The 17,336-nt window shown below is 44.4% G+C and overlaps 1 protein-coding gene across 1 annotated transcript in view; it reads left to right on the top strand.

Moving 5' to 3' along the window:
• Positions 1-10,570: 10,570 nt before the first annotated feature.
• The window catches only part of LOC115332570 (venom metalloproteinase antarease-like TfasMP_A), a 42,551-nt gene continuing 35,785 nt past the window's right edge, over positions 10,571-17,336 (top strand). The window contains exon 1 of the mRNA XM_040217993.2: positions 10,571-10,616. Coding sequence (XP_040073927.2) covers positions 10,571-10,616 — 46 coding nt within the window. The remainder of the gene's footprint in view (positions 10,617-17,336) is intronic.

Here is a 17,336-nt window from a genome sequence, read left to right as displayed (position 1 = left end):
TAGAGTGGACTAGAGTTTAAAGTAATACTAAGCAGATTGATGGCCTAAACTCCGATAATCAACGTTTTAAATATTATGCTTCACCTAGCACATGCTGCCTCGGTGGCTCCGAGGCAAAGCTCCGGCCTGCGAATCCCCAAATGACGGATTCACATTCTGGCTTAGGTGCCCGCAATCTGTTGGATGCCTCTTGTGGGGAAGGCAGCGCCCGGATATGGTCCATTTTTTGTATACTTCGTGCTACTCCTTTACCTACCAGTCAAACCACGTGGTTAAGTTTAGTAACCGATCATGATCAGTCCCTTGGAAGATATTCCAGGCGTTGGCAATGCCATACTTAGCTTCGATTTGTCAAAACCAATATTTGGGTAACTGGTTTACGGGGTCAGGTTTAGAGAGTACTACTGTACCTGTTTGAGCCAGTCCATCGGTTACCTGCGTCTTCTGTACAGGGTAGTCCTTTTTTTTTGTTAAAAAGACTTCGACTTTATGATTTTTCGTAATTTTCAACATTTTGTTTCAGACGTGCCCCGCAGTCTTCTCGTCGTAGTGTGTCCCGGGGTATCAACTGAGCGCTGCAGTGCACGCTCTTCGAAAATCAAGCCTATGAAGCAGAAGGCCCTTCACAATCTGTGCCACTTTGTTTCTGCCTGGCATGGGTTTTCGCCCTTCAGTACTTTGCTAAATATCGTCGCACATTTGTTTCGAGAGACTTGCAGGTGTCAAGCACACACAGCTGGGCTGTATGGGTACAGGGCCGCTCATCAACTTGAATTCAAAGAAGTCCAAAAAAGTATTGAAGCTCTTTGTTTTCCAAATGCTGCTAAAATGTGTTTCTCCTGTGCCTCTTTAATTATTGTGTTTTAGGAATACATTAGCATTTCACAGAACATTATTTTAATTTGAGCATTCTTTGAATGTGGAAAACCCATGCCAGGGTTCCTTTTTAATTTATAAATATACTAGCCATTTTACTGCCACATGTTTTATGAATGGAAGCTTTTTAACTAAAGTGTCATTTTTATTGCTCAAGAAAAAACAACATCAAAAAGAGCTGTCTCTTTGTAGGTTTGTCTCAAAGTTTTCTTATTCTTAACTTGATATGCCTACAATAAATTATAGTGCTCTGAAACGTGCCACAGATATCTGGCTCTGCATGTAAAAAGTTCAACGTTCCACCGATTGTGAATTTTTCCTGCAGAAATTTCACGGCGTAGCTCCCTTCACATGACAAGTAGGACCAACATTGTGGCCAGTGTCAATTGCAGTCATGTTTGCAGACGAGAGTTAGCGATGGTTCCAACTCCCGATAGGCACAACAAGCAGATGAAAAAGCGCCTTCTGCTAGCTGTGCTTTGGAGAAATAACATCACAGTTTACAACCATTGCCTACTCTGTTGTCTACAAAAAGATTAACCGCTGGTCCTGGCAAGTTGGTCTCACTTTTTACAGAAAGGAGGCGAAATCCTTACAATGTAAACAGGTAACATGCGCATTCAGTGAAAGCTTAAGATTTTAATGTGCAGGCACAAATTTGTTCGGCTTGTTCAGCAGCACTAAGACCAGCGGTGTCTCAAGGTCAGGTCAAAAAAGTGGTGTCGTTTTTAAAAGAACAATGGCTTTCGCTCCTTCCAGCTGACAAGGAGGGAGGATTCGTAGTTTTAACGGAAGCAGAATTCGGTAGCAAAGCCCTTGAGGTGATCTCATCAGTGTTTAATCGCCGAGATGATCTGTCTCTAAGATAGCTGAGATTAGAGGCAGTGAGACGATGCAAAATGTTGAACCTTCATCAGCTAGCTCAGAGCATCAATAAGAATAAAGATGGAAGCTTGCAAATAATGTTTAGCGCTAAGACCCACAAACATTAATGTCCCCTGAGGGTCATAGGATCAGAGAGGGGCTCATGGCAGAAGCCGGTCGCGCTTTTCCTCCAAGACAAATTGGAAGTTTTAGGCTTTAACAATCCATTTTTGGTAATAAATTCTGACGATATTTTAGATTTTTTAAAAGATAACTCCGACAAAGGACTTCAGCCTGTTCATTTGACATTAAAGATTATACTACTCTTTGCCGCACGACAAGTTACTAACATCCGTGGAACATAGTATCGATCGCTTTGGTACAGTGGCCTTCCAGAATCAAATCGGCATGACGGAAGAGAGTTTTATTGAAACACTCTCGTTTTATCTTAAATCGACGTTTGTGGAATGGATTGACGGGGTCTACATACAAAAACAAGGGATATGCATTGGCTCATGTTTGGCACCCATCCTCAGTAACATATTTTCAGCCCATCAGGACAAAGTTCTTTTTGAGCACTTTAATGAAGGCAACGATTTTAATGAAATCAAAGTTTTTAGATTTGTGGATGATTTTTTAGTTCTGCTAAAGCATGGGCCCGCAGAATTCCAGTCGAGAGTGGATGACCTCTTTACTGTTTTTAAAAACGTCTTACAACCCCTCATACTAACCCAGGAACTACCAGTAGATGGTGTGTTGCAGTTCCTTGATATCAGGCTAATCGTTTCTGAAAGACATGTGTGTTGGATGTACCACCCTAGAGCCCAGAAACCCCTGTTGCCGTACAATTCAGCTCATTTAAAACTAGGGATGTCGCGAACCACCCTAGGTTCGATTTCGAAAGGTTTCGATATTTGCGAAGCGAACTGAGGTTCGATTTCGAAAAATTTCGATATTTTCGTACCGACCGAGGTTCGAATTCGAAAAATTCGCAACTTTTGACCACAGCGGAGTTTCGAATTCGAAAATTTCGAAGCTTTCACGGTTTCTAAAATTTCGAATTCGAATATTTCGAATATTGTTTTCCTTCAGGTTCGATAAATTCGAAGATTTCGAAATTCTTTGGAAACAAAATTCGAAAACTTCGAACGCTTCGAATTTTTATAGACATGAAGTTCGAACAATTCGAAGATTTCGAATTTCTTTCTGCATAAAGTTCGAAAAGTTCGAAAGTTTCGATTCTCTTTTAACGCTAAATTAAAAAAAAAAGAAAAAAAAAACTTTGAAGATTTTGAATTTCTTTCTAATCCAAGTTTTCAAAGTTCGAAGTCCGATTTTCAAGTTTTTCCACAGTTTCAGTTTCAAATAACGTTTTCACGACTCACTGGTTTTCACAAAATCAAGTTTAGACAAGTTAGGGTGTGATATCTAGATTCTGCACAGTTGGTCAGGCAATTAAATGAGACGACGAGTGTCCCGGACGTGCTAGAATATTTGCCAGTGCAGAATTGTGACCGCCAGCCCCCCCCGGGGGGGGGGGGGGGGGGGTCTTTAACCTGCATCACGCAGTAGTGATTGCACGAACACACTGTTTTACGAGACTCATCCAGTTCGAAACGGCCAGGAGTGAGCAGGAGGTTGAGGCTCAGAAAAACCTTGAAGCGACCTGGCACACTAGCTCGCCACCCCTTGCACGCTGGTAGTAATCCGATCCGGTGAAGTTTGTAATTGTCCTAAAGGTCTATTTTCTGGGACGGAGGAATCGCCTCGCAAAAAGCACGAAAGCCGACACAACTCGAGGTCCAGAAGCGTTCTGCAAGTGGCGTCGGAAGAGGAAAAACGGGGGGAAAGAGGGTAGCGGGGGGCTTCAGCCTTTTTCTCCACCTTGCAGGTATTTCGGACTGTTAAAGAAAGCAATACGGGGAAAGAAGGCGTGGTCGACCTTATTTTAATCTGAAATTATTTATGCATCACCCTTCACTGCATAAAAGGTTGCGTAGATGGTCATTGTTAGAAATAGGTTGTCAGAAGGCACCACTCGTCACATGCTTAGTGGTTCGGAAGTTCAAAGCTGTCTTTTCGACTTAAATACCTGTGCCGATAGTAACAAAAAAAAAAAAAAAAAAAGAATAAATGCGGGAGTAAAAAGCAGGAGAAAAAAAAAAAACTATCAAGAATTCGTCGGAAGTGTTCTATTCTTGCATATTAAGAGGTTCAGAACTTCAAAACAAGTTTCTTTTACCAAAATGTGTACAGGCTAAAAGAAACACGACCCAAACACGTGAAGCGAAAAAAAAAAAGTTTTCTTTTAATGACGTGCTGAAGTTGAACACTATTAGAAATCTTCTCCCATGAGTTAATTTATTCCTTAACGTGAAAAAGCAATAAATATATTATTTTGTATTCTGCAGATGGCAATGATATGTACTGTCTGTGGTGTTCATTTAAATGCGATACCTCAAACAACTTAGACGAAAATAAATATCAAGTTTAGGTCAAAATTGCATGCAGATACATGTTTGGACATTTCTTCGAAACTCACGTTGAATAACAATACTCACATCTTAAGACGGCAGTTACCTAAGCTATTCATAGATCATTCTTAAAAAAGTATAACATGTCTACCATAAATAGCTCCGGCTGCAGCGTGCTTCAAATCTGGCACAAACGATAATCGTCAAAAACCCGTCGTCCTTCCTCGCCCCTTCGGGGATTCATTTCTTTAAACCTAAGCATGCCAGAACACTGAAATAAACGACATTGTCTTTCGTAAGGAACGCAGCACCGCGTGTAAAAGTTCGAGAAAAAAAATTACGAATGTACCCCACTACTTGAAATCAAATGAAACCGTCCGCCGGTCTTTCGAAGTTCGACGAACGTCGAACTTTTACCCTAAAAGTTCGAAGTTCGTCGAACTGCTTACTTTTCAGAATTCGAAAGTTCGAAACTTTTCGAATTCTCTTGATAAATAAGTTCGAAAGTTCGAAATTTATCGATTTTTTTGTCAGTCAAGTTCGAAAGTTCGAGAAGCATCGAACCTTGCAGCGCAATAAGTTCGAAAGTTCGAAAAATATCGAATTTTTTAGCGTGATAAGTTCGACGGTTCGAAAAGCGTCGAACTTCTTAGCTTAACAAGTTCGAAAATTCGACCTCCGTCGAATTTCACGATATAGACAATTCGAAAAATCGAAATCTTTCGAACCTTTCGAACTGCTTGATTCGATCATCGAAACTTCGATTCGAAAAAAGTTCGCGGCATCCCTATTTAAAACTGGTAAAAAGGAGTATTGCCAATATGTGCGTATTGAACGCCCTCGAAAAATCATGCCACCATGTGATGTCAGAAGGCCTGGGCACGCAGCATAGGCGGTTGTTGGCAGCTGGCTTCCCGAAGATTGTAGTGGTCTCAGTTGCAGAGATCGTATTAAAAAGATTGCGTAGTGAAGATCGCCCTGGCCCAATGGTTCTCAGAGATAAACAGAAGGTCGCGGTGATACCGCACATTCACAAAACGGCGCATGGCTTGAAAAAGGTGGCCAATAAATCAAACGTGAAAGTGGTGTTTTCCGCACCAAACAAACTTAGTAGATTGTGTAGGATGACAGATCTTTTTTGTAAGGCCCCTTCTTGCTGCGCGGTGAAACACGGGGATCCCTTCGTTGAATGTGCGGAGGGAGTAGTATATCAGATCTCCTTATCATGCGGAAACAAGTATATAGGTAAGACAGGTAGGTGTGTTAATGATAGGCTGAGGGAGCACAAACTTAAAGTAGGAAATTATCGGGACGGTCATCTGTCTGATCATTGTCAAAGTTGCAAGTGTATGCCGTTATTTTCCGAGAGCAAGATTCTGGCACGGCACAAGGAAAAAAGTGTGAGGGAGATAGTCGAGGCAGATAAGATTAAGAAGGGTGGTGCAGCATGCGCCAGCGTGGCCTCAATTGATTTACTGGACAAAGAGCGTGCGTTCCTCAATGACGCAGCCTGGCACCGGGTTGGCTAGTGGTGGAGCAAAATCAGAAACTGGGATGATATTAATGTGTGGTTTCACGTAATAAAATCAGTTGTTAGTAGCGCACTGTGCTGTCTGTTTCTCGCGTCTTTGTCCCTGTTTTTTGAGCGCTAAAATGTATTCCAAACACTAAGACCCATTGAACACACTTATATATGCAAGTCGTGTTAAATTTTGGCAAGCACTTTAGTGCCAGGGGGCCAGTATTTTCTTCTCTATACTTTCTTGTTATGTGAAATTGTTTTTATTTCCTCTGTTATGTGGTTCCACAATAAATATATTTCCATAATTAAAGTGCTAATTTTTGCATACAGATTGCTGGTGCAACTTTTTTCGTAAAAGAGTGATGTTGGCTGTTAAAACCTGCCTCTAAATTCTACGAGTGTTGTCCGAATACTTTCAGTCTCGCGGGCATCATTACCATTTAGATTGGGGTAGGACATGATGCTGCTTGTTTGAAAACACCGGGTTGTTGTTTGCAAATAAAGGCGTGCGACTTTTCAGATGTACTGCGATATTTCCACCTTTTAGCTATGAAGGGGAGTGAAAGGCCTGCGGTGTTGAATAACTTCCCGTTCTGAAAAGACGGTTTGCGCAACTTTTTAGAAGATATACCTTTTCAGACAAGTTGCAAAATCTGCCTTTTCAGAACAGGAAGCCATTCAATGCCGCAAACCTTTCACTTCCTATTCACGCCTTATGGGTCTCACCACTAGAAAATTCGTCTCTAAATGTGTACAATTCGTCCACAAGGGGTGAAAGTTACTGTCTTATTACTGTATTATTCATCTCTAAAAGTGTCAAAATTGATTGTCAAAGGGATAATATTTGCTACCTCAATACTGAAAATTCATCCACAAAGGGACGAAAGTTACTTCCTCGCTACTATAAAAATAGTATCTAAAGGTGTCAAAATTGATCCTTAAAGGGACGAAGGTTACTTCCCTAAATTCTATAAAATTTATCCCTATAAGTGTTAATAATTGGTCCTCAAAGGGACGGGAGTTTCTCCCCCGTCACTATAAATATCATCCCTTTAAGTGGCAAAATAAATCCCCATCATAGCACTGTTTATCCTTAAAGAGATCAAAATTACTCCCCCGATTGTTGACACGACGGCGCTAAGGGAACCGTAATTAATCAACTGAAGAGTCAAACTTAGTCCCTGATATCCTGCTGTAGAGATCAAAAACACTAATTTTAACGGTTCAAAACTTCGACCTAAATGGATCAATGCAAAGGAACTTAAAGAAAAGGGAGGGACTAAACCGGGGTTTTGCCGTTTTAGGGGGATCACTCTCAGCGACATCAATTTAGTCCAACAAAAGGACGAAGTACTACACCTTTTTTTCTAACAGTGAGAGGTTCTTCTTACTAAGCTGTAACGAGTCAAGCTACAAGTTACTGAAAAAAGTAACTACTTACCGCAATAAGATAAGCTGGCGGGCTATTGTATTGTATTGTACTGTATTGCACTTTATTTCACAGTGCCGCCCGGTGTACAGGTATTCAGGGAAAGGCATGGGCCCATACACATTTTGTGCCCCCGACACCGACCGCATGGCTCAGCCGCCCAGTCGGTGTCAGGGGCACAAAGCGTGTATGGGCGCAAAACAACAAGGAAGGAAGAACACGGCAGCACCCTTCCTGTCTACCTCGTCCTTCCTTCCTCGTTGTTTTGCGCTATTTTATTCATAAATAGTTACTGGTACCGCCTTTCTAGTAACTACTGTCCAAGAACGGCTAGCGCAACAGAGGTAGGTACCGCTTGGATCGCGTACTCGTTGCACGAGAACAAGGCATGGACGAGAACGGCCATCACGGCACGTCCGCCTAGCGGCTGATTTCCAGTGTTGATGTCGCCTCGAGTGGCTAGCTTCTGTTTTGTCGACCACGCCCAAACAAAATTTTGAGGCGTCTATACGCCTCGCAAGTGGGCTCATTTTCGTCTTCTGCGCATGACAAAGGAAGTAGTGGTGACGTCAGAACGCCGAGCCCTGATTGGCTGATCGCGACCCCCTATCTGAGCGTCGTCTGCTCCTTTGCAACGTCGTCTGCTCGCAACGTCGTCTGCGTCTGTCTTACCGTTCCTGCGACTTTACAAGCGAGCTCGACTTCACCTTTCAGAGAGGGCAGACGAAATAACTCGAGCGGTACGTTGTTTTTGTCGTCTGCTTTACGTCTGCTAGTCAAAGCGATGGCTGCTTTACCTTTCCTCCGTCTGTCGGAGATTCACCGCTTTTTCACCGGCGAGAGTCACCGTTGCCTTGGGAAACAAGGAGATAAAAAGAGGAAGAAAGTGACCTCTTAATCTAAAATTGAGGTCAGCGATCAAAGTATAATACGGGAAGGGTTCACAACGGTCGCGCGGGCATATTCCATTCAGCACGCCAGCCGGTCGTGGGCAGACGGTCGTCGAGTCGCGGAGTGCCTGCTAGGCCTAACTGCCGAAGCTCGCTTGGTCATGTTCGGTGGAATCGTGGCCATTGGAGCTTTTCCTGGGCGTTTGTGGATCCAGCGTTCTTGTTCGTCGTGGTCTGTTTCAAGTACTTTTTACTTTTTTCTTGCTGCTCGAAGTCGGGACGCGTGAGAAGCGCACGTAGAAAAATAAACGTCCGTGGGTCGTCGCGACCGCGACGCTGTCGGCCATGCGAGCTTCGGAGCTGTCGTAGGATTTCGTCGTAACCTGCGCAAAACTTACGAAAATTTCTTTTCGTGAATACGAATTCGTTCTTAAGTTCTGTCTTACGCACATTTTTGGCGTAAGATCGTTTCGTGAATCTGGCCTCGCGAAAGTCGCAGGAAAGGTAAGACAGACGCGGACGACGTTGCGAACAGACGAATTTGCAAAGGAGCAGACGATGCTCAGATAGGGGGTCGCGATCAGCCAATTAGGGCTCGGCGTTCTGACGTCACCGCTACCCCGTGCGCAAGAAGCAGGCGAACTTGCCCTCCGCATACCTTTAAAGGCGCGTTCACACCGGCGATGCTATGTAGTCGCACGATAACTTTCATCGCAAAAGCGACCATCGCGGGAAAAAAGCGACGCGATTCGAGCAGCCGCCAGTTGACCAGACTTTTTGCGACGCGGCCTAGTCGCGGAGCGGCTAATTCAAATCGAGGCTTTCGGAGCGAGAGTTTTAAAGAAGCAACGATGGACAACTCGCTCATCGCGAGATCCTATGCGACCATATAATTGTTTTGCGATGCGATTTAGTCGCATCGCGTGACTTCTCCATATCGCCGATGTGAACGCGTCCTAAAACTACGTGCAAAACCCAGAAAACAAAATTACACCTTGTAATTCATAGACGCTGACTGCGCTAAAAAGAGTCGTTATGCCAAAATCAAAACTATAAACGAGAAAAGTGCCCTTTAAAAAGTAGTCGCGTTAAAATATACCAAAAATACTCCAAGCTTGAAAAAAATAAAAAAAAATAAAAAACGACATTTCGAAACCTTAACTACACCGCATTCTGTGTGCAAGAGTTCTTTTCTCAGGGGGACAGAATGGGCTGTACAGTTATTTTATACATATCAAGCGCGGATATATAATACACGGGAGTTGCAAATAAGCTTTCAACGAAAACGTTTCTTGGATTTAGGTACGAGGGACGCCCTTCTTTTCAAATAAGTAATACTTGACTTGCACCGAGCTCACACTATCGGCCATTGTCGTGGCGTTGTTTCTGATAGCGTTCTTCCTGCAGCATGCAATTTGCACCGTCAAAATTGTTTTATTGAAAAAAACCAGTGTAAATGATTCCAGCAGGCACGTAGCCAGGATTATGTTTCGGGAGGGGGGGGGGGGGGGGGCAGACGGGAAGGGGTTTGAGTGCGCCCATGACAAAATGCTGTATGAGGGGAGGGGGGGGGGGGGGGGCGGGTGCCATGCCCCCCCGCCCCCCGCCCCCCTCTACGTGCCTGGGGACCAGCATGGGTTCGATGACGTCACTCCCAAGCCATATTAAGCGTGGTACAAGCGGCGCTTGATTCGTGTTTCGTGCAAGTTTGAGCTCTTAAGGCGCATTTGCAAATAAGCAACTGAGATTGCGCAAAATCTGAAACATGCCAAATATTTTCCACGCCATTGTCTTTCGAAGACAGAAGGAAAATATTTCACAAAACCATGAGCTGTATTTTTTTTTTTTCAAATAGTTTTTGCGTTTTTTGCGGGAAAAATGCCCCTCGCTTGATTTGTTTAGCGGCAGGGAACCATTTTTTTTGTGTTCCAAATGTCGCGCCATTTGAGTTTTTTTTTTAACTTAAATTTCAATCTTTACAGTTGACGTACCCTCGTGGCAGTTTTTTTTTTTTTTTTGAAGACTGGACTTTTTATTGCATTTATGTTATATATTTAAATGAAAAATAAACTACTGCACTTCGATAGTGACCTTATCAAGCCTAAACAAGTGAGGACAAAGTTGTCACACGTATAAGACATGCGGCGCCTACGGCTTTCAGATGTCTTGCTTCTATATTTTCTAGATGAAACGCCTGTCCTTTTCATTTTCGACCTTTATCAATATTTTTCTGCCGGATTTCGAAGATATGGCTGTTATTTGTACAACAATCGTGTGAACTTAGAGTCTCATGAAAACCTGCAACCTTATCGGGGAAAGGGCATACCAAACAAAGTGAATAAGAAACCTACGTAACAATGACCTTCAAGTGCGTGAGGCCTGGTCAATAATAAAGGTGACGAGTGAGAAACATTTTGTGTTTTGTTTTCTTTGAAAGATGCCAACTATTAAATACGTATATATACGGCCAGAAGAGTCTCTTGGTTAAAACGTTGAGCGAAAGAGAACAGTGATCATGGTTCCGCTGAAAGTATTCCTCGTGCTTTGCTTCGTGGCTTATGGTAAGTCTTTCGCCTGAGCTGCAATATTAACTTTTTTTTGTTCTATGTGTTTCTTACTCCGGTTTCTCAAGGAGGAAACTGAAACCTTGTGTGTCACTTGATGCGTACGCCGGTTTCACCAGTCAGTATTTAGAACTTATTTTCTCTTAAGGACCATAACCTCTGGTGTTTTCATCTCAATTCATTCAGGGTATTTGTGTCGAATATTTATTTTCACCCCAAAATATATTTTGGGGAGCATTCTTGATATGAAAAAGAGCGCGAACGGCGAGCTTGGCGGATTCATTTTTTTTCGAGTTATTAACTATTGATATGATCGGGCAGAAAACTCGCGTTTTCCCCACCAGTCGTGGATCGCATGTTAGACCACTCGCTATTTTCTCACTTCTCGTTTTCACTTTCATTATTCTTAAGAAATTACAAAAAAAAAACTATTTTCTAGGTTTCAATGACTTTTTAATAACGTTCAACTATGTCCCCTTGACGATTTTCGGGAAATTAATTTAAATATAATATTTTATAGTCAATATTGTATGTTAATATAAAATGTTACACACATTTGAAGTAAGAAATTGATTGAAAATCTAGCAAATTCCGGATCGAATTTGTCGATAAATGAATTTCTTAGTTCCCTTATTTATTATTAGTAGCAAGGTACATTTGTGATTGATGAGCAAATATTAAAAAAAATATGTGGAGTATTTGTATATATTTTCGCAATTAAAACATTATTCCTCTTGGATGTGCGTTATCGCATGGGAAGTTTTTTTATTGCGCAGTAAATAACTTTTCAGTTTGCATTCCACACAATTTCACTTGTTTTTAATGTTACGCGCTCATTAAAGTATTAGTATTAGGTAATAAATATACCACGCCCCAATGCCTGGCCTATGCCAGAACGCTCTCACGTCGACCAGATGTATTTCTTGATTCAAGCTTAACTCTTCTAGGCCTGATTGGGGACAGGGCTCTGCGCCGTTTTCTTTGCGTGATATTTTTCTATCGGGCTAAAAATGTGAGAATTTATCGATTAATATATACATTCTACATTACTTGTTTTCCGCAAATTTTTTCAATTGGTTTTTCATCTAATATAATTGCCGTGAATACTGCAATTGCAACCTGACCAATTTAACTAAGAATTAAAGTTAATGAACGTATCTTAGTTCATTATCCAACTTATCATGGCGATTATTCCATCATCTAATCGCCGCCGAGTTTCTACATGGTGAAAACCGAGGCTCTTCTAACTCTCACCCATATAAAAAGAAATCGGTTCGCATAAAAATCTGGCACCCTGTATAGTTGATTGTAAAACAGAAACCAGACGTTAGCGAATTTGTTCTCCCGCAGGCGACGCTACGGCCCAACCACTGCATTCCATGGCGTTCAGCGGGTTAACGCATGACGACGGGTTGAGGCGGGGCGAAGGGACCGGGGGCGAGACGTGTGATCAGCGGCCCACTGAACAATCGCAGCAGGCGGTGATTTCCCGGTCCCTTCGTCCCGCCTAGTGCCGACGTCTTGCATAGCCCCCCTGGGGTATGGCCTGGTACCAGTATAGGTCACAGGCGACTAAGCGTGCTAAACGTTATATTCATTTTCCCAGTCAGAAACCATATCAGTGCTAAACTTCTTTTTTACTTCGTTAAAAAATGAAACCTTCGTACTTTGGGGGGCAAAAGTGTGCTCCGGAGCGCCGACCGAATTCCACCGCCGCCTGCTGTTTGTGTGTGTAGGCGTTGTGAGGGTAGAAGAAGGGGAGAGGAGATGGCCAATAGTGTCGCCGCCTGCTGTCGAGGCCTGCGCAGTGCACAAGAGCGTTGTTTTTTCATTTGCTGGCCTGCTCGTTTGCTTAGTGTGCCTACATGACTGTCTGTCTCAGGGTGAGCCCATCCATTTTTTGCCCTGAATGTGCCAGCACGTGACGCTCTTGGCGCACTCGGTGCGTGACTTGGGCGGTAAAATGGCGTCTATGCATTAGCCAAAGCTACGCGCTCGAGCTGAGTGACACCGGGTTGCGCGCACTTCGAGATGCATAAAAGAAGAAACGATTAGACGGAAAAATGGCTGAGATATCACCACTCAAACGAAAGCGCGCACGTGTATGAAGCGTTTGCTCTCTTCAAACCGACGAGCTACGGTCTGATTGCAGCGAGGATAGACACTGCTCCGGCAGCCGTGATTCGACAATCTTCACTCACCGATCTGAACAGCGGCCGAGCGGCCGAGCTCGAATCCTCTGCCGCACGGGCAGTTCACACGACTCGTCGACGCGTTAGAAACAAACGTTTTATTTTTTGTGCTATTTTTCAAGGAGTAGGGAAACGAAATGAAGTGACCGCGATAATGGACCTTTTCAAGTAAGGAGTGCCTCATGACGGTTTCGCCGCCTACTACAAATGGAGGGCAACCGGACTCGCCTTCTCCCATAGGAACAGATTAGTGTCGCAAAAAAACAGTGCCCCCCAAGAATGGCGAAAGGGCGGTCAAGGTCAAGGGAAAATGCTGTGCGCGTGCGCAGACCCTTACTGGAAAAATGTCCATTGTACCTCTCACTTCAAAATCAGCCAGCAAGAAGCGCTATGCGTAACGCGCTTGAGAGTTCAAGGGCCTCTTCACGGCCAAAGGTACTGTAGCTGCAAGCATTACTCCTTCGTGGTGTCAGTGCATGACAATCTCGCCTTGTAGAAATAGACCAGTGTCCGCGCCCATTCCAGGGCGCCGCCATGTTTATCCACGTTCGCGCCACCACGCTGAGAGAAGTGGCAGGCAGGAGGGGGGGAGGGCTGCGTTTGCGGCGTTGCTTTGGGGAGCTGGATGCGGCAGGCTGTCCGAATGCACCGGCACATCGTGAAAGATGTCTTCACCAGAAGCCTCCGCGGCCCGTTCTCCAACTGATAAGATGGGGTGAACATTCGAGAACCCATCTCGATCAAGAAAACAAGAGAAAACCTTTCTTGTCTTAAATGTTCTCGGTGTCTGCTGACCCTTGACATCCGCGTTTCAGTCCGGGTTCATTGCGTAGAAAATATTTCGCTACCGCTTTCTTGTAGCTTTCAAATGCTTGATTGTTGGCTTCTTGCATACGACATTACATTCGTGGCACGTTTGAGACCGATTTTCGCGATCTGCTTGCCTTTCTGCGGCAGCGCGGCTCTGACGAGCCGAAATAAGTGGGAGGCGTTCACTTGATCGAACGCCGTTTTAGCGAATGAAAACGATACCGCGACGTTTCATCGAATGACTAGCGAAAGGGTCAAGCTACATAGACAGGATTAGCTTTCTTTTGTAATGTGCCGCCTTGTCTGCCGCCGCGAAGCGGCGTAAACGGGGACTCCGAGTATGTTAGCACGCGTCCCCCCCCCCCCCCCCCCCACATGCACACGAACACACACACGCTGCGAGCGTCTGGGTTCGAAACTAATTATTGCCAGTTCTAAAGGATTGTACTTACTTGAAGTGGGAGCTGGAATTCTACGAGGTACCAGGAGACCCTTAATATCGGACAACGAAGCAGGGTGCCTGTGGGGGCGGAGTCTAGGAACGTTACTGATTAATATTGTGACAGGCGATCAGTTATGATAACAGACGAAACTTAGACTCGTTTGTTCAGAAGTTCGCGGTGATATTTTATTAGCCCTCGTTACAGCACACCAAGGATCTTAGGCAGTGAAATTCACATCACGCAGACTCGTCCGTTGAAGTCAAATGAGCGCAGTCGACGACGAGGTGTAATGAGCTACTAAGCTTCACAAGGAAAATGCGTGTGAGAAAGAGTTTTGAGGCAGTCCAAAACACCGATCCAGCAGACGCACGTACGTACGTTTACTCCGGACTCCATGAACCCGACGTTGCAAGATCAAAGCGATCAAAGAGCACCTCCGCCATCGCCACCCGGTTTTCTCCGCACTTTGCGCGACAACGGCACTGCAACGGAGGGCACTCGCCTCGGCGTTAACAATCCGCGAAATAGAATAATTTCCCACTCTTGGAGCCATTCCAGATGATAAATGAAAATACCTCGGCGTTGTAAAACATCTGACGACACCACTGTGCCGAGCGCCTGCTCGGCATCGCTGTTGCTCGTGAAGGCCAGCTTATTTGTAGTTCAGACGATGATTCCACATCTTCCGTACCACTCATGGTGCTTGCAATAACATCGAAGGGGGAGGGGAATCTTCTTACGAGGACGTTGAAGACACTTAACACCGGAGCCACCAAAGCAATCGCACAAACCGTCGCCATGTTCGCTTCTTCTTCGTCACTCGCGGCGCTATCAACTCGTCGCGAGATGTTTTCTGGCTCGGCTAGATGGAAATCAACAGCGGCAAAGTGGCGTATGGACAAACGGCTCTCACATTACGGGCACTATACTCACATGCCGTGGTAAACAGGACTGATGCCAGCGAAACAGCAGTCAGCACACCAACGAAGAAGCCCTCAGCGGGAAGCGGCGGCGCAGGCCGACGCAGCCCCCCCCCCCCCCCCCCCCCCGCGCCCCCCTTCCCCGTGAGCGTCTGGGTTCGAGATTATTGTTCGCTTTTGCTCCTTGCGATCGAGGCTAAAAAGAGCGCTTCTGGACGGATCCGAGGAGCGTACACCCTGTGGCCTATACCTGGCTTGCATGTAACATCATTCATGGCCATGCCGGTACTATATGTGCCTTGAGCGTTTAGTTCACCGTGTTCGTTTTACACTGCAGAAGTATAAGCTCGAGGGAACCAATAAGCAGAAATAAGCATCAGTACCCAGAAATCGCGATACCTGCAAGTTATAGGCAGTATTCGCTGGCGGCCATAGCTGTGTGCACGACTGCTGAGCGCGTGCTGATAGTGACCTTTCACAGTTCTTTTGCAACGTGTATTCCGCACCATCGAGATTGCTGGTCTTCTTTATGTGGGCTTGTTCTGAGCATGCGCTCTAAATAGTGCCCTCAAATATGGCGTCCAGTGAATACCCCCTAAGTATATTTTGACTGTGGCTAAATTTAGTGGGAAAACTGTGGGAGGAACAGACGGTATGAAGGAGAAAAAGGGGAGGGTAGGGAGGAAGAAGATGGGAGGGTACGTAGGGGGAGGAGAGAAAGACGGGAGGAGGGGAGACGAGGTGGAGGGGAGGCGAGGAAAAGGAGGGGAGAGGAGGACAGGAGAAGGGGCATGCCCTCTCCTCCTCCTCCTGAAGAGCTGCGCTCTAATTTCGCACTACAGAGATTTGTAAACATCTTTAAATTTTCCTGTACTATACCCACTCTCCCTGTTAATGCAGACGGCCCAAGGGTATTTAATATATAAATATATAAATATTAATTATTAATTATTCTTATATAATTGTATTATTAATTATTTAAGTACTGATAAATACATTATTTGCGTAACAAGGAGTCAATTTACTGTACTAACGATAACTGCATTGTTTTATGTATACTTATACATTGTACCCATTGCCTCTCTAATGCCTTTGGCTTTGAGGGTATACGAAATAAATAAATAAATAAATGGGTGCAACAAATGCAAAAAAAAAACTTGCGCACAGGCAACTTTTTCTAAAAAAAAATGAACCACACGCAAAGTGGAGAGCACTTACCTTTAAGATCGCTCATAGAGGCTTACAATTACGCCTACCGTATTTTAGGTTCGCAAACGGCCTGGTGCCCTTACGTTGGCGATACGCGATCACGTGACGCATTCAGAGCTTAAGGTATGTCTAGTTAGTGATTCATCACATATAATAGAAGCGCAAAAAGGATGCACCGACGGACAGGTTAAAGGAACACGAACATCGCGTAGCGTTGGACGCGTTGTTTCCTCTTCCTCGCTTTGGCGACGAGAGCACAGTGGCGCAGTCAAGTGCGAAGAGGAGGAGGATAAAAACGGAGCAATGACGACACAGTAGCGGAGCACCCGTAACCTTTCCAAGCGTCACCAAAGGATGCTTAGAAATACAAACGTCTAGAGGCAATATTTGTGATTTAGGAGCATAAAGCTGACGCATATTTCCGAGATACATGTTGGTGCTGACCCAATCGTGAGTGCTTATTCACAAAGAGAACAAGGCTCACAAGACTGGAGTAGCCGTTTCATTTTCCAAATACTCCGCTCCAGTAGCCGCACTATGAGAGGTAAATTGATATCCAAAATGTGGCATAAAATATCCCAGAAATTTAGTTTTTAGTCTGACAATTTCGAAATATAAGTGAGCAGGTTATGCTTCCTTATGTACAAAAAACAAAAGTCCCTAATATATTGTGTCATACGATCTAGCGGGTGTTGTGGAAAGTTTTGATGAAAAGCGTTTCCAGTGCCCATCGCTTCATTGAAGACATCCGTTCACATTACTGGTGTAGCGCCAATTTGTCTCTGTAAATTGCTACAATCGTATAAATCAGTGTGTCGAACCGAAAAAAATACGGGTTCGGTTACGGTTCAGGTTCAGGTAAATTTATTTTGTTCCGGTTCAGTTCCGGTTCGATTAATTCGATCCGCGAACCGGTTCGCGAACCGGTTCGGGGCGCTGAACCGGTTCGCGAACCGGTTCGGAAATTATAAATGGCAAATTGCAACATCAAAATAAATTACAAATAAAACATCTGAAATCAGCACATACGAAACGGGATACATCGTAGTGTAAGGCTCAGGGATTTCTACCAGGAATGGTTTCTTTATGCGCACTCAAAGGTTACCTCACCGACGTTTACGCATTCGGACTTCATCTAATTGG

The sequence above is a fragment of the Ixodes scapularis genome, unplaced genomic scaffold (assembly GCF_016920785.2).
Source record: "Ixodes scapularis isolate PalLabHiFi unplaced genomic scaffold, ASM1692078v2 PGA_scaffold4__175_contigs__length_147842914, whole genome shotgun sequence".
NCBI classification, from domain to species: Eukaryota; Metazoa; Arthropoda; class Arachnida; order Ixodida; family Ixodidae; genus Ixodes; species Ixodes scapularis.
The sequence above is the reverse complement of the archived record's forward strand: the minus strand, read 5'-3'. Positions and strand labels throughout refer to the sequence as shown.